Consider the following 21821-nt stretch of genomic DNA (forward strand, 5'->3'; position numbering starts at 1 on the left):
CTGAATAAATTAATACATTCGATTTTTTATTGACCTACCTAAAAAGTGTGAACATTCAACAACCAAGCTTCAATCAAAAGTCTTACAACTACATAGCGACAGTAAAACGATATTAGTCGGTGGCAATGTGTCGCGGTACGGGGGCTGAACGAAAATATTCTCCTTCGCAGTCCCGGTGAAGATCGGGTGTGCCCACATGTTGCAGCTAGGGATGGGCTGAGGATTGCTACTGCAAGATTATCGATACTATTTGTAGTAAGTAGGTTTGCCAGACGGTCGGCGGTCATTGCTATAAATTGTACACTTACACCTTGTCAAAGTAAAATTGACTTTTTTTTTCATGATTTTATATTCAACAAGCTACAAAATTGTACTTAAATATAATGGATGTAAGTAATCTTAGCAATTCTATTTAAACATTATGCATTTAGTTTTCATGTACTTAATAACGTTTACTTTGTATAATTTTCATAATTTTATCGTCGTATTTTAATTATCAGTATAAAATTTTTAGTACACACCCATTCATAATATCCACATACAAACAATACTTATTCTAACCGCACGACATTTCGGATAAGAACCAAATAACGTATAATTAAACCAGTCCCGGATCGATAGCCGCCTCGGTCGCGTCCCTGCGCTCCCGTCTTGAGGAGCGGCAGTGAGCGCGCGCGCAGCCCACCAACACCACGCGATCCAAAAATATTCCGACCAACCGCCGGGCCCGGCCGAGCCATGGGCTGACCGACTAACAGCCCTGCGCATTCTGAAAACGAAACAAACAATCCAAATTCAAAAATTCGCGAACCGGAACTCGATCTAAATTCGAAATTGTTGTGTGCCAGTGTTTTTGTTATACCTAGATGGTGGTGAGATGTCTCCGACAGCCCTAGGCGCTGAGCTGCCGCAGTGGTGCGGCAAGAGCGAGGGCTGCCCGCAGGCGCTGCTGGGCTGGTTGTACCTGACGCATGAGCAGAATGACCAGGTGACTGTCAGCAGAGAATCCAGGCCACCACGGCCAACAACCATCAGGTTCAAAGAACTATGGATTTCAGTCGACAGAATTACTCGTAGGATCTTCGGCTTATTTAGCTACGTTGGTTGGCTTTTCAGTTAAAGCTCTCAGCGGTTCTTCAGATAGAGTTTGCAATGTTAGTCACAGACTCAATTGGAGTATCTCTGCGGCTAAATTTACATCGCCTCACGATCCTAAGCGTACGTAAACAAATATGATTGGTGTCCGTAACATTTGGGGTCATTACCCCGCGAATACAAAGCTGGAGGGTTTATGTATGGGGAATTACGATCTGTAGTAATTAAATGTAGAGTTTAGTATTCATACAATTGAAGTATTATCTAAAATATTTATAATAGGGTGGTCTGTATGCAAACTATGAAGCCCAATAATACCAAACTTATAGATAGATAGAATATTCTTTATTTCCACACACACATGAAATAAACTTACAGATACTTTGGCAATTCATGCACTCTTAGATACATGTTAAATCCAGAATATCCTAAGAAATGTTGACAAAACCCAGGCATAAGTATAGCTCTAACTATGACCGACGCAAAATTCCGTAAAACTACATTGTAATTGCAAGTACCAAACAGCTTCCTCGCCGAAGTGGTATCTGAAGCTTTTTCAGATGAATCACACTTAGCGAATTCATAATACCTAATTCATCTCATGATTGATATATTATTGATATGAGATAGATCTCACTATCTGAAAACTTTGAAAATATCAAAGCGATAATCTAATTTTCAGTGCATTGCTAAGTACAAAACTACTTATTGGTAACTACACTGCCGGGCAATGAAATAGTTCCACTGATATAACACCAAAATACTTCTAAACGGAAAATGCTAGCTTAATGACGCCTTCTGCAATATTGGAGAATATTTAATTGCGCATCAGAATATTCCGATGTAAAAACTTAAATATTGTTATAAAACTTTAAATTAAATGTTTTAAAAAAAATGGGGCATTTGGCAAATAAAACAAAATCTCTAATTATGCGTTTATTAGGTGTAAACGTGGTATTTTGATAACTCAGTATTTGGCGTTTCCTCCATGTCCTCTCAATACAGCTTCTACGCGATTGGGCATGCTGAATACCAGCTTCTTCAGCATATGCTGAGGAATGTTCTCCCATTCTTTGATGAGAGCGTCTTTCAAGCCACGAAGTGTAATTGGAGGTGGATCTCGGTCTCTCACAGGTCTGTCCAGCTCGTCCCAAGCATGCTCAATGGGATTCAAATCGGGGCTCCTTGCTGGACACTCCATTTTGTGGATTCCTACGTCATGAAGATACTCATTTACAACTTGAGCCGTATGCGCCCATGCATTATCGTGCATGAACATTGCATTCTCGCACATATTGGCCAAAAATGGACCAGCATGTTCATTGAGGACCTCAATGATAAATCTCACAGTAGTTAGGTTCCCGTTCTCGATTGGAACTAACGCTGCTCGACCCTCTGCATAGATACCCGCCCACACGTGAAAGATGCCTCCGCCGTGTGCCACCTTTTCTTCGAACATACTTGTGAAAAATGTTCTCCTGGTTGTCGATATACTCTTTTCCTCCCATCATGATGGTACAGCATAAATTGTGACTCATCTGATAACATCACTCTGCCCCATTCGTCCTTACCCCATTCTCTATGATCGCAGGCGTATCGCAAACGGGCAACTTTATGATGCCGTTCCAGTTTTGGACCATTTGCTGGTCTTTAAAGCTTTAATCTGCTTTCGGCAAGACGTCTCCTGACTGTCCACTCGCTTATTGGCTCCCTTCGAACTTGTAGAAGTTGTTGTTGAACGGCTACTCCCGTCTGATGTCGATTTCTTAACATGATTTCCGCAATGAATCGATCTTTTCGGACTGTTAGTGCACCTTGGCTTGCCAGTATCTGGTCTTCTCAGGTTTAATCCAGTCTCCCTAAACCTTTAGATTACTCGTCGTACAGTAGTATGAGTCACACCCATTATTCTGGCCGCATTTCTTCGGCTGGTTCCCATTTCCACCATGGTGATGATTCTCGCACAATCCTCGCGTGATACAGGCATGATTTATGGGTACGAGAGCCGTAAGACTTTACAATTTTATAATTCTTTCACAACGATAAAAAAAAGAATGAAATAAAAAGCAAAACTAAAAACGAAGTAAATGTTTTTCTAAATTTTCAAACCCGAAAATTTTTGCTTCTTATCTTTTTTTATCCATGGCTTCGAAAAGAACACTATAAAAAAGTTTGCATTAAAAAATATTTGCATAATAAACTATATTTCATTAAACTTTTTAATTCATGAAGCTAGGTTCTATATCTTAGAAGATATTAAGGTGTTTGTCGGCATTTTGTGGGTGGAACTATTTCATTGCCCGGCAGTGTAGTTTAAATCTCGACACGACCGGCGCTTCAGGCAGAGTCTGATAACTAATCTGAGTGGCTGATCCTTTCAACAACTTTTTAGTGAGCTCGAGTAGAAATTGTCACCGACACCCTAAGATTAATAATCTATATCAATAAGTAAACCTTTGTAGGATATTTCTAAGAATCCACTATCGCTTTTCAAACGTTGATGCTCTGAATACAGCAACAGTTAGTTATTATGATACGGAACCCAGCAATGAAACAGTGGAACAATTTAATTGATATGATTGTATCTCTAGTTAAACGATGCGTGGGCCACTGTGCCCCAATCAAACCAATAAACACACAACAAGCCAACATCAAGCCCCTTCCTTCGTGCTAAAGAATAGATAGAGTTATGTTTTTTATAACTATTAATATAGGTATTATTGTATCTAAGTTCGTATCGTATCTATCCTTGTTTATATTAATATGTTGCACACTTGCAGTAACAAGCTTAATTTCATCTCAGATGGTTTCAGATAGAGTTAATGCGATTTCATTCATATTTTAAAAATTGTACCTACTGAATATGCTTGTGTCCACTTTCAAACCGCTGGACTTTAAACTTGACAAAAAAAACACACCTATTTTATCGAAACTGTGGTTAAAAATTTTAGCCCGTGTTATGTAAATGTAAGTAACTTCCAAACATCCAGTCCTAGGCCTATTCTGTCAGTTCGGAACACAAATAAATCACAGACCCCCTCGCCAAGTCGCCACGTCGCCACGTGTCCCACCGCCCCGCACCGTCCCACTCCGCGTCCCACCATGCCGGCTTCAACCATAACTCTATAAATAGCCCCAGTGTGTGCTGTCCATCCGTCTGTTACCTGCCTGGTCAAGGAGGAATGCTGTACTTTTGACAGTCACTTGTCAGTTCCGTTATTAGCTAGCCTTTGATCGAGCTGTCATGACTACCTACTATTGCTGGATAATTTTCCGTAAATTACTTCTTTACAGCTGACTACTCTGAGATTAAATCGAAACTACGGGTATCGTAGGTATCCAAATAAATGAGATCATCTATCAACATTTATTAATTTCAGAAAGTAGTATTTCATGCATTCATAATAATTATACTCAGTGTACTTATGTAAAAATGAGTCTGCTCAGGTCCAGGGGAGTCAAGAAAACTTTACAGTTTCTTCATGTAGGTATATCAGTCGGTCTGTCTATATCTACGTAGCTAAGTACGAAGGTATAATTATTTATTTATTTTATTTTATTTGATACTTTATTGCACAAATATGAAATATAAGTGTACAAAAGGTGGGTTAATATCTAACAAATAGGTTTTTTGTTTATAAAAATGGCTGGTTTACAAATAAGTCAAATTACACAACCGAACGTAACGTATGCCAAGATTCGTTACGGTCATCAAATCTCTTCCGTTACTGATAGGCTGAAAAATAAAACAACGAAGTTATTAATAAATTTCAAATGTGAGACAATTTATTATTACTTACTTGAAATTAATTCAATTCCTGAATTAATCAGGTCAGATTCAGACATACTTATACATATTACATTTAACCCTGTTTCACAATGTCTGGTTAGTGACTACCTGTGGGATAAAATACATGCTGTCACTGTCAAAATTATAATAACAAAGAGTGACAGCATGTAGGTATTTTATCTTACAGGTAGCCTCTAACCAGACATTGTGAAACAGGGCCTTATTGTAGTATACGCTATTGCGTTTGATTCATTCAGCAGTTTTTCAGCTCATGGCTGATGGTTTCGTCTTCGCAGCAATTAGCATTATACTTTGTCCATTTGAGATGTTGGTTCAGCTCATGATAGTCATGATCATCTGACAAAGCAGCCGTCTTCAGGACGTCATCATTACACCGAGCATTAAGAACATAATTAGGTATTATTATTATAGAACCGCCTTATAACTTGACACGATGCGTCTAACGTCTGCTTGAATGAGTCATCTACTGTGCCTTGTTTGTAAACAGAGAAATTTTAACAATAAATTGGTACTAAGTAGGAATGTATAGCGAAAAATTAAGTTTTAAGCCGCCATAGCAGTACCTACCGAGATCCTATCGTAGTGGAAAACGTAGCTCTTTTTCGTTCGTTATTTGTTGTCAATAATACTTGCTTTTATAAGTCAGTACACTTCCGATAATTCAGCTTTCAAATAAGAATGAACACCGGCCAATCAACTATAGACCTACGCGAGCAAAGTGCATTGCTACGAAAGCTGCAAGTAAGTACCTACCTACTTACAAAAGGTTTCCATACGAACTTTTTTCATTCAGGGGCAAAGACAAAAAGAAAGGTACGGGAACATCTGAAAACAATGGTTGTAGTATAATTCATTCACTCATACTTTGTATTTTGAACGTCGCGTAATTCGTTAAACAGATGCGCGCGCGCACACCGCTCGCCCAATCACTGGGGGGTATTCACTACGGTTCCATTCGTTCAATCGACCCGTATTAAGAAGTCTCATTTATTGTCATGAATGTTGCTGGGTTGTTTTAATTAACAAACCAGAAATATTGGATACAATGACGATGAATATGAGATGCTCGCTTTTACGAGTACCTAGTTACGTGATAGGTCGCGACCCGTATCGCCACGGATTAAACATTAGTTTGTTACCTGTTAGTATCACCGTTTTTGACCTACAATCTAGATGTGCAAAATTCCTCATCATGTTTTTCTTCAGCTTTAGAGCACGTCGCATAAAATTGTATTCAAATTCCTAATTTGTAAATAATTTATTGGTTTTCATGACAGTATTTGAACACAGGGCCTCACGAATGTCTTTTCACGTGACAACCCTAGTCCAGCTCTATATAGTGTTATCACCATGAAGGTACAAATTGAGAATCTATCAATAGGTAAGGTGTTACATCGAGCCTTAAGTTTCTACCATCGTTGACTTTTCCCCACTTCCACAAACCAAATCTTATCGTCTATGCAACCAATCACGACACTACCAACCCTTAATTTTTTTCCATAATTCACTATTACCTACATGCTTCCACAAGCCGACACTAACCTCAAATCTTCTCTTCATCTCCACACTATCACACACATGCTCTATAATATTAACCCTTTGAGTACCACGTATCTCGTGTCTATTTTACCTCGTATTACTGGTACGTACCTATGCAATATTGCGTAGTCAGCATTCAATGTGTTAACCCCCTTCTCTTCATATCCTATACGTATACAAGCCCTATATTCTTAACCCGCAACTTCTCTCTTTTCTTCATCTCTACTTCCACCAGCCCTATATTATTAACCCTCACCTTCTCTTCATTCCAGTGGGTGCCAGGCTCAGTGTGGGGCCCGCTCCCCACGGCGTCCACCGCGCCGGCGCCCCCTTGCGACGAGCTGTCTCTGGCAGACCAGCTCGCAGCCCTGTCCCTGCGCCGCGCCCCCCGCCCCCCGCCGCCACACTACATGTGCCATCTGTGCTTCAAGAAGGGGCATTACATTGGGGATTGTCCTCAGGTAAGATAGATTGGTGATTGATTACATCATCACTGCTAGGGCACGGGTCTCCATCCAATGAAGAAAGGGTTTGATTGCCACCATGCTGGCCTAGTGCGGGTTGGTGGACAACCAGGGATATGCAGATTTTGATAGATAACGGCGGTACTTTTTCGAAACCAAACGTCGATACACTATAGATTTTAAATTGTGCATGGTTTTACGGGACTCCACCAGTAAAGGGGAATGTCAGGGGCGTTTTTTATAGCCGTTGTAATAGTGACCATTTTGTAACGATTCTAACACTTCACTTGATTACATAGGCATTATTATATGATACATAGGCTGCCCAAATACGTTCGCTTTCTCGTGTATAGTAAAGCATCGCTTTTCGTATCGCCGTTGCCAACATAAACTTGCAGCGATAGCCAGTCAGTCTCACACCCTCATTCTTTATACTTCGCATATACAATAGTATGCAGAATTTGGAGCCACTCATATCCAACCCACTGATACCCAAGTTTGTCCCTGAATGAGAAACGCATATTAGAGGACGACATTCTTTGATAAACATAATTAATAACAGTGTCGTAGTAAGATCGTGCTGTATTTGCGAGCCACTAATACCATACGCGTCACTGACGTTGGCAGCCATTTGCATATAAAAATCAAATTATTAATGTTTTCCTGGAAATACGCCAGATCATTCACAACTTCTTCCACACTCTGTAATAAATATTGTGGAATAACAAACATTCATTTTCGTCAAAGCTTTGGTTAGCAAAGCTTCTTTATCGCCTCTGAAGTGACGAAATTTTCCAGACAAACAAAAAAGGCTACAATGTTACATACTATACGCACTGCTTTATAATAAGATAATTTTATGCGAGTATACATACTTTGCTCATATTTGGCATTACTATTCTATTGTCCAGAGTGAATGCATCAGCAGGCATGCCAGGAGCAGAGTTTGATCTTGTAACCACACATTTTATGTCAAAGTTATCCATCGTGACGGTAGGTATAAGATATTTTTAAGCTATGCAAGCTAGATTATATGCTTAGTCTCTTAGACAAAACATTGTTGATGCAGGGCCATTCTCTCACGGTCATCTATTACATTTCTGAGAAGAAGCCACCATGTAGGCACTTATCTGGACCGTTTCCCGACATAGGACACCTACGCTTATACTGACGAATCAAAATACATAAATAATCAGCTTTGGTAATCACAATAACAAAAACAATGTTGCTATTTGCTCACACGTTTAAAATAAGGGCTGTTTGAGTTTGGTTCAAAGTTAGCAGACAACTACTTTACTTATATGAAATAAAACCAACTGTTTCTGAAGTAAAAGTAAACAAGAAATACAAAATTATTTGTACAACATGATAAAGGCATTATACAAATCAACGTTATTTTATGACTTTATTCAGGTTTCAGGTTTTATCTTTACAACAATTACTTCATGTAATCCTTATAACATGAAAGATCTAGCATGTGCTGAATGTGACATAATGAAGTATTTTGTTCTAGACTACAACATTTACACCTAATTTTTGTAATATATAAAACTAGCAGTCCAGCTTAGAATTCTCATGTTTATACGACTGACGCTATTCTGAAATCCTTCACCACGGTGATAACCCCAAACCAGCTCTAGTATTTGTCACCAACACGCTAATTAATAAGATTGCACACATGAATAGAAGAAAAATAATCTAGATTGGTTATGACTGGACTTAACTACAAACAATTTCTTCTATATACCCTTAGAGCAGTTGACCAAATAATTAATTTAATTCACTGCAAGACCAAGGTCCTTTAACAATTTCCTTCTTCTTTTCTTCCTTTATCGAGATCCTTTATCATCATTATCAGCCTATAGCAGTCTACTGCTGGTCGTTGTAATGTTCCATCGATGCCGAAACATTAACTATTTCGCAAATAATGAATTTAAACTACGACTGGATGTTCCGAGGGATTTGTTGCGCTTTGGAAGGGTTTTCCCGTGGGATTTTTGGAAAAGTTGTCTATTAAATCATTCAGGGTGTCGGCTAACTTCATGCCAAGCTTCGTTGTACCGATTTCGGATCACAGAATAATCAAGATAATTATTCTGAGTGTAGGTGAGCCTTAATATTGATATCGGCGAGGTGAGGGTAGACAATGATATCCACGTAATTGAGCAGCGCGTGAGCGCTCGGCACTTTGGTGTGAGCAGCCGTGGGAGCTCGAGGACCAGGCGCGTGGAGCCGAGGCGGAACACCGTGTGCGAAGCTAAGTCACCTTTCTATTTACTTTTTGTCTCTCGTATATGATTGAGAAGTTATACACTTTATTTCTTGAAGAACGCTAACCCACGGCTGCAATTTCCATCACACTGGTACAGGGATTAGATAGGTACACTAAAGGTCTTCTACCTCGCTCATTCAGTATTTAGCTAGCTAGAGAAAAACCTAGACATTACACATTCCCTAGCTTTGGTTCAACTTATTTTAGTTTAGAATAGGGACTTCTGGATAGATACAAATAGGCAGAAGCGGGCTGATGATGATGATGATGATGATTATCAAATAACTAAAACCTGACAATAGATCTCACTTCAAAAATAATAAATTCTTATCAAATAAAAAATATACCCCTACCTTCAAATTTGTTCTATGGTTCTTTGTTCAAATTATTGATTTTTCATTAGGTAAATAAATACTTCTATAGAATTTATGCTATAGTAATTATTCAAAGAATAAAGTAGATACATACTTAAATAAACTTTTCAAAGATGATTTATTGTAGTATCCATATGGTAAAGAAGATTATTTGACTTTGAGTTTTACAACAAGTATCAGCGCAGGGAAAGAATTGATTAACGGAGGAACATACTCTAAAAGTGTCAAGATATCACAAATAAGGGTTCTAGATACTTAAACTAAATCATTTCTGGTCCTATATTGCCCAATAAATACAAATGGCTTGAAGGTAGATCAGTTTCCTGTCCAATTTGCATATTTTCAGAAAGTTATGTAAATTCTTACCCATAGAAGTGTTTGTTTCCTTGTTAAATCAATAAATTCTAATGTAAATAAAAATAGCACAGATATAGTAGGAATAAAGTTAGCTAGGATATATTTATTACAACTATTTATAATATATTTGAATAAGATTATATAATATTCACTATTTCATAACAATTATCCTATATTCCAATAAGATCAAAGAATATTCACTATTTCATATCATATATTTAATCTTTTAAAATTATACCTAAATCACTTCCCACTTGGCTACAAAATTAGAGTCATATTATTATATTTTCAAATACTTATCTATTATGAAATTCATGATTTAATAAAGTTACTATACTATAAATCATTGGACTATTCTAATATACAGTTTGTTTATGATTATAAATAAAATTGTCCCCTTAGCTTTGATAACATGTATTCATGTTGATTTATTTACATGAACAAAAAAGACAAATCATGTAAATATATAAGTTAGGAGCAAGGGAAGTGATTAATAAGTTGGTCGGAGGAATGTCCAAGTCAATGGTTGTGTTCCACGAGGGCTCCGATTGAATATTTGCTATTATTTATCTATTTTAGAGTCTTATATATTGATTCAATCGGGTGTAGTGATCAAGGCCTACAAAGCGTATGGAGGGGCTTCCCTTATTAACCAACACCAAAAAACATTATTATCTATATTATTATCTTTATGTACTTACCTGTAAATATGTATTTATCATACAAATAAAAGTTATACATTAAAGTTGTAGTATATAGGTCAATAATTATAGGCAGGTAGGAAGTATGTAATCAGTTCTAGGTCATAGTTTTATTTAATTCACTATCTTTCGTTTATTGGGTTACAACACACAACGTAGGGGATCCCTGGATGTTTCATGGCCAATCTAAAGTAGTATTTGTTTCACTTTTAAGTCTCCAGTTTATTTGTTAGGTTGTTTTCCCTTCTAGACTTTCAGTTGAATCTTGAGCTTCCTTCTGGCGGTTTTCGAAGATCTTTGATAAAAGTATTGATTCATTGTGGGAAGAATCCAGTATAGAATCCAGTGTAGATAACCAGTGTAGAAGTCCAGTGTTAATAGTAAGTTGTAGTTTCAAATATCTTCTAATAAATCCATTAGGTAGGAGTTAAGTAGGCAGGAGGTAGGGCGAAACGTTACAATTTGGTACCGAAAGACCAGGATATTAGGGAATTTGCTTCATCTCTTCATGTTAGATGTCAGGCAGCTAGTTTTCTGTTCTTTTATCTGAAATTTTACAAGTCAATTTGATTAAGATAGTACTTATTTACAAATAAACCACAATATTGAACACTCTTTTGCATAGTATATAGGTAACTTACGTTTGTCTCGAAAAAACATTAAGGTTTTTTGTTTGCCTTTGCGATAAGTAAGTAACTATTTACTCAATATGGCGGTTTTCACATAAAGGCATTTCTTTTAATTTTATGGATAGAAGAAAGTTTCAAAAGTTTGTTTTTAGTTCGAAAAACTTTATGCAGCATTGCACCACAAACAACAAAAAGACAGAAGGTTATTTTTTTTAACAGAGTAACTTTTATTGCGTCACAGACTAGTATAATATTTTGGCAGTCTGCATTATTTTACATTCACAAAATCACTGCAAGTTATAATTTCTCACTTTACTAATACTCTCAACATGTTTACGTTATAATAAGTCTCTCTGCGTTTTGTTCGTAATGATTTGTTACATACTAGGGGTAGGAAAGTGATTATATCCTTGATATAATCACAATTTGTTGCCGTGGAGTGATCGAACTTATAAACGAAAGAATTATTTATCATGAAATAGGAAGCGCAAGAGGCTAGGTTTTGTATTGGAACGGTACGTAATAGGAAAGAATTTGTGAAGATAGCTAGGTAGGTAGTTAATAAAGTTAGGATGAGGAAAATGAAAATAATTCATTTATTAAATTTTACTTAATAAGTAGGGGTTGTAGTAATGTTATGTATTTCATTACAGAATTATAAAAGATTAGGGGTTGTATAAGACTAAGCTCCTTGTGGAGTGAGAGGAAACAATAATCATCATCATCAGGGGTTGGATATAATGGATTCTTATTCAGGACATTATTTATGAAATTTAATAAGTTACTGACCTTTAAAGAGATTAACATAAAACATAATTGTATAAAGGCTGATTTATCTATAGGTACGTCATATTAGTGTTGCTCTGAATCACTATGAACGGTCTCTCTGATTATGTAGCTGATTAGGGAATTATAAGTGAATAGGGGTTGTAGGTAAAATAATGATATGGTCTTAATTTAGGTAAAAGCAGTAGATTTATTAAAATAAAAATTTATAAAAAAAACCAAAGTAGCGAAAAGACGGCGCATTTTAGTCCTTATGAACATAGACATTCTGGCCCAGGTAGATGAGGGGTGGGGATTTTGGTCTGGAGGTGCGGTCGGCTGCATTGGTGGATCGAGGAGTTTGCGTGGCGGGGCTTGTATGGTTGGTGCTGGATTGGACTGGCCTGGTTGGGGGGGGATCGGTAGTTATAGCAACTAGTCTATAATTATTAATCATCCTTTTGGTTGGGTTGGTTCAGTTTGGTATTGGTTGTATGAGTTTTGTTGTGCGGGTTCTTTGGTTTGTTGATGTGGTTGATTGTACTTCTGGATTGGATCTTTGCTTGTCATCGACTAGGTGCTTAAAAACTAGCCTCTTAAATTATTATACTTGAATGTTTGAAAGAGTAGATATATTATACAACATTGATCATAGGAGTTGGGATAGAACTGTAACACCATCTATGCTAACATCCTAACTTAGAGTAACCAGAAAAGTCCAAATGTCTAATTATCAGATTCCAGGGAGCCAATTAGTAGCAGATGTTATCAGACATTTCCCTAAACAAATACAAGTATGAGTTACAGTTAATAAAGAAAAGAAAATATAACAATAATATCATTTGAAAAAAATAGTGATGAAAGCGTAGCAGTCAGAGATAACAATAAATTTAGAAAACAATTAATGTAGAGCAAGTTACTGTTGTTGATTAAGTGTTAGACCAGGTGAAGTAGGCTAGGACCTCATTTAGTGTCAATATATTCTTTGTAAGTTAAGAATTATGTGGGTAGTTTAGTTGTTCTTATTTTGAGTGCCGTTGCAATCCGCTTCTTCACCTGACTCAGGATGTTTACTTCATAGTATATAGTCTCAGAGTTTGGTTGTCAAATATAGAACATCATCATCATCAGCATTCACAAAGTATGTCATATCCTGAAAAGAAGAATAGAATTTAATTAGAAAAGCTAAGTATTGTGATGATTTACATAATTATAAAAATTCAGGAAATGACTATTTAGTTCAATATAACTTAAGTAGACTAATAGGATAATACATTTAGGGAATGGCTTTATGAATGGTAATCAATATTGGATCTACAGGGGTATGATTTTCATAGCAATCTAACAAAATCTAAGTACAGGGTAGTATAATTAAAATTGGATTACAACATATGTAGAAAAGAAATAGGTACTTACTTATCGCAGAAGGTTAACTTTGGTATATAATTAGTGAGGGATTGTGAATGTTTTGTCACAGTGGATGGTTTGATCAGTGGTTTATCATGGGTTTTAGTTCAACAAAGAGTGTAGTTGGGTTTGCATTGTTATGTTTGGTCCTGAAATAAAACAAATAATGATATAGGTATAATTCAAATAAAATTATGTAAATATAGGAGTTGGAGACCAAATGATTAGGATAGGTACTTATTTAAAAGGTGAGGGGTTGACAATAAGTTAAAATATGTTGGTTAGTCTTGTCAGTATCAATTAAAAACTGTATGGGAGATATTTAATTGAGTTAGATTTTTATAACAATAGGTCTATTATAAACACAAGATCCGTAAAACAGAGCTATTGTATGTATAAATAACTAACAGCCGCCGTCCGTTTCGGTGCCAGACAACGCACACATATCCTCTCATCTATTTCTTTTGTTTAGTCATAAGGTCTTTGTGTTCATTTATTACCGTTTTTCATTATGTTTTCTTTTTTTTTTCTGTGTGTGTGCGATGGCACGGAATAAACGTTTTTATTATTATTATTATTATTATTAACAATTCAGAGGTTGTTTATTTTGAATCACGATAATTTGGGCATGAGGACTTAGTTTAGTAGCATGCATACAGGGTATTTGAAAGAATAATGACACTTACCTGTAAGATTCACTCATTATTTTAGAGTTTCGTAAGTTTAATCGGGTAAACTTTAGATTTCTTCGTGCGATCGATGTTGTTGAACACAACGACGCATGCTTTTGTTTTGATTAGTGCGGAAAAAAAAACAGCCAAACAGGTTAAGGTTATGTCAGGTTGACATTGACAGTTTAGTTTTAATAAATTTGACAGTTAGACAGGTAAGGCACATTTACACAAACAGCCTAGAATAAGGATAATGGAGACCGTGTTTTTCAAATAGGGGTTGTGAAGGAGAGTTGTAATATCTCAGAAATATTTTTAGTTACCTAGTAACATTATTTTCGACTTAGGTAGTTACTGAGGGTAGAAAATGGTTGAAGTAGAAGTAGTAGTTAGACATATTTGATAAAATAAATAGTGTATTAGTGTAATAGGTTGTAGAAAAAAAACTAGATGGCGGTATTTTAATGTTTTGGTATCGATGGAATATTGGGGTGGATTTGTCTGTTACATGAGAGTAGGAACTTTCAATTTTGGTAAAATTGATCTGATATAATTTTCTTTTACAGAGAAAACAAAAGGGTAGGGTATTTACATAGCCATTTCCCGGGGATTATGTCGTGATTATAATGTTTCGAAAAATTGAAAGGGCAAAGAATGTGGAAGGAAGAAAACTACTTTAAACGTCATTTTAAAGTCTGAATGATAAGAATGTTAAAGGTACCTGGCCAGGTCTTACATAGTTGATTAAAGGATGATGAAGAATGAAGTTTTACTTATTTAATATTGAGTGCGATTTATAATCATGACAAATACAACTGGGAAATGAAGGGTTTATTGATACTTCGTTCAGACTCACACACACACATTTATAAGGGAAACTTTGGTATATTGTTTCTGTAAAACTTGATTGAGTTACCTATTATATAGGTACTTATTTAGCTAAAAAAAAAAAGAAATTTATTCCAAAAGTTACCTTTATTTCACAAATATTTTCCAAATGATCAACTAATGTAGATACAAGAACTATTGCTACTTATGTAATAAGTATTTTAATAAAAATTTAAAAATAATAATATTGAGTAAAATTTTATAAGAAAAAAATATATAATATTTTTATAAAAAATAGTTAATTTCATTTTAAAACTACTAACTTAATAATATGTGGGGACATCTCACACACGGCCATCCGACCCTACATTAGGCAGAGCCTGCAATATGGGTATCGGACCGTCAGTTAGTAGTGTGCAAATTGGTTCAAGTAATTTACACACCATACACTCTTAGTCTTGCTTTTGTAGTAAATTGGCGAAGAAAGGCGGTTCTACACGGGCACAAACGTGTACAAGTGCTTTAGTCGATTTATTATTTAAGTTAGCTATGCACGCATTAACACATAAGACGTCTATACAGGCTATAGATGTTTTTACAAAGTACCTTTTACAGACTCCACACGACACACTACACTTTACACAAAAAAAAAACAATTACTTTGAAACAATTTGCTTAGAAAAATATCTACATAACAAAAGTTGATCATGACGGAAAACAAATACACTTTACACCAAAAACACATTCTGATCGAAGTGTAAATAAACTAGATGTATTTTCTTTTCAATTTAGGTCATTTCAGTTTAGGTAAATGATAGAAAAGAAAATTAATAATTAGATAGGTACATGATATTTTATTGATTTAATCAGTGGGGAGGAAGAAGGCCTTGATGTTTATTAGAGTGGCGTGAATCAGAGAAAGAGGATGAGAGTTATGGTGAATCGAATGTCTAAGAACCTATGGATTGAAAAAAAATAATACCTACAAACATATAGTTATGTGAAAGTGGCTTTAGTAAAATATCATGGCTGTTCTCCTGCACTGAAGGAAAGATTCCGATTTCACCTTAATCACACAACACTATACAAAAGAGAATATTTATGAAGATTTTGGTGTTAGGTTAGGACAGCATAGTCAAATTATACTGTTGTATGTACAGTATCTTCATAATATTCTATACTCAACATGTACTTACTTTTGTCATTTTGCTGGATTGGAGGGGGATTGAAAAGTTGTGAATCAGTTGTAAACATGAATGCAATAATGGTTCACAATAATAATCCTCTTTCTAGTTTTGGTAAAATGATAAGTAATAATTCTACACTCTACATCAAGCTCGGAGATTGGTGGACATTGTTCCTGGGGATTGTTAGAATGAGACTTGAACTTTATTAATTTCTATTGATGATGCATCGTCGAAAACATAGGGCGTGGGAGAGTTCGTGCTCTAAGAGGGCGTGTTAAAGATGCTACAAAATTCTTAAAAATAAATTTAAGGTTCTGTGGTTTCTCATTTAGCATTGGATCCTTCTGATCGACAGGGTATCCCCTTGTTCCCGGTTTATTGGAGCATGAATAATCTACTAAGTATTCGATCAATAGTTATGTAAATAATAAATAATAATAGGGATGGTCGTTGATTTTTGATAATTTCTGGGGATCTTGTTGGCTAATCATCTGAGTCATTTTACACTCACACACACAGACATATTGAGGTGATGATCGGAATTTCCTTTTACAAATTTTTCATCGTTTAAATTCAATGAATTTGATATTTGCGAAAATAAAGGGTGGTGTATATTATTGTGTATATTTTTTCCATATCTCAATTATATAATATACTTGCGATACTACAAAAATATAAGGGGTTGAATGTAATGTTCCATCGATGCCGAAACATTAACTATTTCGCAAATAATGAATTTAAACTACGACTGGATGTTCCGAGGGATTTGTTGCGCTTTGGAAGGGTTTTCCCGTGGGATTTTTGGAAAAGTTGTCTATTAAATCATTCAGGGTGTCGGCTAACTTCATGCCAAGCTTCGTTGTACCGATTTCGGATCACAGAATAATCAAGATAATTATTCTGAGTGTAGGTGAGCCTTAATATTGATATCGGCGAGGTGAGGGTAGACAATGATATCCACGTAATTGAGCAGCGCGTGAGCGCTCGGCACTTTGGTGTGAGCAGCCGTGGGAGCTCGAGGACCAGGCGCGTGGAGCCGAGGCGGAACACCGTGTGCGAAGCTAAGTCACCTTTCTATTTACTTTTTGTCTCTCGTATATGATTGAGAAGTTATACACTTTATTTCTTGAAGAACGCTAACCCACGGCTGCAATTTCCATCACACTGGTACAGGGATTAGATAGGTACACTAAAGGTCTTCTACCTCGCTCATTCAGTATTTAGCTAGCTAGAGAAAAACCTAGACATTACACATTCCCTAGCTTTGGTTCAACTTATTTTAGTTTAGAATAGGGACTTCTGGATAGATACAAATAGGCAGAAGCGGGCTGATGATGATGATGATGATGATTATCAAATAACTAAAACCTGACAATAGATCTCACTTCAAAAATAATAAATTCTTATCAAATAAAAAATATACCCCTACCTTCAAATTTGTTCTATGGTTCTTTGTTCAAATTATTGATTTTTCATTAGGTAAATAAATACTTCTATAGAATTTATGCTATAGTAATTATTCAAAGAATAAAGTAGATACATACTTAAATAAACTTTTCAAAGATGATTTATTGTAGTATCCATATGGTAAAGAAGATTATTTGACTTTGAGTTTTACAACAAGTATCAGCGCAGGGAAAGAATTGATTAACGGAGGAACATACTCTAAAAGTGTCAAGATATCACAAATAAGGGTTCTAGATACTTAAACTAAATCATTTCTGGTCCTATATTGCCCAATAAATACAAATGGCTTGAAGGTAGATCAGTTTCCTGTCCAATTTGCATATTTTCAGAAAGTTATGTAAATTCTTACCCATAGAAGTGTTTGTTTCCTTGTTAAATCAATAAATTCTAATGTAAATAAAAATAGCACAGATATAGTAGGAATAAAGTTAGCTAGGATATATTTATTACAACTATTTATAATATATTTGAATAAGATTATATAATATTCACTATTTCATAACAATTATCCTATATTCCAATAAGATCAAAGAATATTCACTATTTCATATCATATATTTAATCTTTTAAAATTATACCTAAATCACTTCCCACTTGGCTACAAAATTAGAGTCATATTATTATATTTTCAAATACTTATCTATTATGAAATTCATGATTTAATAAAGTTACTATACTATAAATCATTGGACTATTCTAATATACAGTTTGTTTATGATTATAAATAAAATTGTCCCCTTAGCTTTGATAACATGTATTCATGTTGATTTATTTACATGAACAAAAAAGACAAATCATGTAAATATATAAGTTAGGAGCAAGGGAAGTGATTAATAAGTTGGTCGGAGGAATGTCCAAGTCAATGGTTGTGTTCCACGAGGGCTCCGATTGAATATTTGCTATTATTTATCTATTTTAGAGTCTTATATATTGATTCAATCGGGTGTAGTGATCAAGGCCTACAAAGCGTATGGAGGGGCTTCCCTTATTAACCAACACCAAAAAACATTATTATCTATATTATTATCTTTATGTACTTACCTGTAAATATGTATTTATCATACAAATAAAAGTTATACATTAAAGTTGTAGTATATAGGTCAATAATTATAGGCAGGTAGGAAGTATGTAATCAGTTCTAGGTCATAGTTTTATTTAATTCACTATCTTTCGTTTATTGGGTTACAACACACAACGTAGGGGATCCCTGGATGTTTCATGGCCAATCTAAAGTAGTATTTGTTTCACTTTTAAGTCTCCAGTTTATTTGTTAGGTTGTTTTCCCTTCTAGACTTTCAGTTGAATCTTGAGCTTCCTTCTGGCGGTTTTCGAAGATCTTTGATAAAAGTATTGATTCATTGTGGGAAGAATCCAGTATAGAATCCAGTGTAGATAACCAGTGTAGAAGTCCAGTGTTAATAGTAAGTTGTAGTTTCAAATATCTTCTAATAAATCCATTAGGTAGGAGTTAAGTAGGCAGGAGGTAGGGCGAAACGTTACATCGTAGGTCTGTCCCAAAGCACGCCACTGGATGCGATCTATAGCTATCCGCTATAGATAGACCCAGATCCTCTATCAATCTTCCTTTGACTTCAATCTTCAGCATCCTTTAACAAAAAGCAATTTCCTTTTTCCAGGCCCGTCCAAAGGGCGAGGGTCTGACGCCGTACCAGGGCAAGAAGAGGTGCTTCGGCGAGTACAAGTGTCCCAAGTGCAAGCGCAAGTGGATGAGCGGCAACTCCTGGGCCAACAACGGGCAGGAGTGCATCAAGTGCCGGATCAACGTGTTCCCGCATAAGCAGGTAAGCAGAGATGGTTTCTAGCTTAAATACCGGGGAATTTATGGTTATGTGGGAACTTTTTCAAGGCATGTCGGTGTACTTGACAGATTGAAGGAAACAGAAAACACCACCAATGATGGCCAAAAGATAGATAATGATCCATGCTAATAAATAAGATTATGTTGATATGAAGATCTTGTATAAAAAAAGCTTAATTTTTAATCACACCAGTGTAAAACTATACTACTGGGCCTCAACTCTCAGCCGCTCGCCTTTTCTGTCGTAATTTTAACAATTTTTTTTCAAAATACCGCAATTTCTGACAAATTTAAAGCCTTACGAATTCACTCCCATCTGTACCCTTTAGCCCCTACTCCGTCCCTGCACCCACTCACACACGTCAGTAAAGGTGTCAGTTTGTACATTCGCAGCGGCCGCTGGAGAAGCCGGACGGGCTGGACGTCAGCGACCAGTCTAAGATCCACCCGCAGCACCTCTGCCAGAAGTGCCGTGCGCTGGGGTACTACTGCCGCAGGGAGTACTAGCGACATCCTGGGGAACTATAGGGGATGATTGGGGGAAAGGCTGTATTTAACAGCATACGGATTTGATCACGCACGCGGGATTGCATTGTATCGCGTGGAAAATGCGCCCAAGACGTGGAAAAATGGCGTGCCATCCCGCGTGCGTGATGAAATCCGCATGCTTTAAACAGCCGAACCACAGAAACCTCACGATGAAGAGCTGTCATGTAATCGACTAACACTGAGTTGCACAAAGGAACTTTAAGCGAATGTCGAGCTAAAATGTATTGCTGCCTTGCTTTGACAGTATATATACGGGCGCGGGCGGGAAGAGACAGTCATAGATTTAATAATGCCGACATTAGCTTTAAAGTTCCTTTCTGCAACTCAGTGATTGAGTCTTGGTCAGCGAAGCGCTCCGAAGATTATACGAAATTAAACCGCTATGCTGAATATGACCCTATTGCGTTGCAATAACCGTACCGATTGCGTGACAATGACAACTCTTGTTTGTTCATAGGGTGCTTACATAAAGAACCGGGCTCCCTGTATCTACCCGTACCGGTAACTTGATTAGGTATGCGAACTGAGAGATTAAAAACCGGAAAATACTCTAGCGCACTCGCAGAAAGATAAACAGCAGGTTACCGGTACGGGTAGATACAGGGAACCCAGTCTCTCTATGTAAGCACATATAGAGACCCCCCTGGATTCGGTAGAAACACGATATTCTGATAATATGATCTGTACGACGAACCCCAAACGATCAATACGATGTATTATCGATCTACTTAGGATATAATATACTTATTGTATGTGTGCAGGTCTTTATTTGCGAAAACTACACAGGAGGAGGAATACTTAAATACTTAAGTAACCAATCCGTCGTAATATCAAATTTTCGTAAATCAACGAATGTTACTTAACGATTGTGCCTTACATTATTAATGTTACTTAAATATATTAAGGAAGTAAATGAAATTATTATTAATACTTTATGAATTTTAATCAAAATGATGTTTATATTTTAAGTATCTTTTAAGGCTCGAATACATGTATATTTCGATGTTATTCTTTATTTTTAACAATTGTGTGTTTTTCATTAATATTAATTAATTGTTAACATCAAATGATTGTACTCCAAATGGCATTTCAGATACTTATTATTTTTATGTATATTGGAATTGAAGTATTCATGGTATGTTTTGGTACTTTTTCAGGTAGACAGACTTATCTCAATGTTTAAAAACGTTATACTAATACTAATAACAACCCAGGAACGTCAGGAGGTTAAATGAAATTTTAAGTTTACGATGTTTGATTTGACTCTACAAGATTTATTATTTTGGCTGCTATTATACCTATTTAATTAAGTATAAGTAATTTGGGTAATGTTAATTACTTTCTATGTATATTTGAGATAAAATATTACAACGTCTTCAAACAAGTTGGTTTTAAAACCACTAAATAGTCTAAGTGCCAATTTCTCCATAGTCGGTTATCTAACCGACCAGGTGTGATTTCTTAATTACACGTCATCTCCATATAAAATTCTTGACAGACGTGTCAAAAGTCAAGCAATAATCTCTGGTTATACTCTAACCCACTATGGAGAAATTGACACTAATTAGCGCGTTATAGGAACTGTAACGTTGGTTTAAGAACAACTAAATAGTTTAAATACCTTTAAACCAAATTGTTAACTTGATTTCGATGTTACTCAGCAGTACGCCAATATTGAGATTAAACATAGTATCATAATTAGCAGTAGGTATTTACTATACTGTAACAACATCGCACATTAGCGATCAACAATCATTAAGCAGCATAGCTTATTGCATTGATTACTAATGTTTCGGTGGTGGTAAGGCAGCTGGCCCTTATTTTACTCAAGTGAAATAAAATAGGCCAGCTTCTTTTTAAGTCACGGTTGGCGGTCAGCCTAACCT

General features: G+C 36.0%; 1 protein-coding gene across 2 annotated transcripts; it reads left to right on the forward strand.

Annotated features, from left to right (window-relative positions):
- Nucleotides 1–605: 605 nt before the first annotated feature.
- LOC105391650 (zinc finger CCHC domain-containing protein 24) lies at nucleotides 606–19971 on the forward strand. 2 transcript variants are annotated; one of them, XM_011563160.3, is made up of 4 exons: nucleotides 606–988; nucleotides 6718–6906; nucleotides 19205–19369; nucleotides 19765–19971. In XM_011563160.3, the coding sequence occupies exons 1-4, from the start codon at nucleotides 878–880 to the stop codon at nucleotides 19891–19893; spliced, it is 594 nt and encodes a 197-aa protein (XP_011561462.1). In that variant the 5' UTR covers nucleotides 606–877; the 3' UTR covers nucleotides 19894–19971. The 2 variants fall into 2 exon arrangements, with proteins under 2 accessions (XP_011561462.1, XP_011561463.1); XM_011563161.3 differs by having other exon boundaries at nucleotides 609–988; nucleotides 19780–19971.
- Nucleotides 19972–21821: the final 1850 nt, after the last annotated feature.

The sequence above is a fragment of the Plutella xylostella genome, chromosome 3, assembly GCF_932276165.1.
Source record: "Plutella xylostella chromosome 3, ilPluXylo3.1, whole genome shotgun sequence".
NCBI lineage: Eukaryota > Metazoa > Arthropoda > Insecta > Lepidoptera > Plutellidae > Plutella > Plutella xylostella.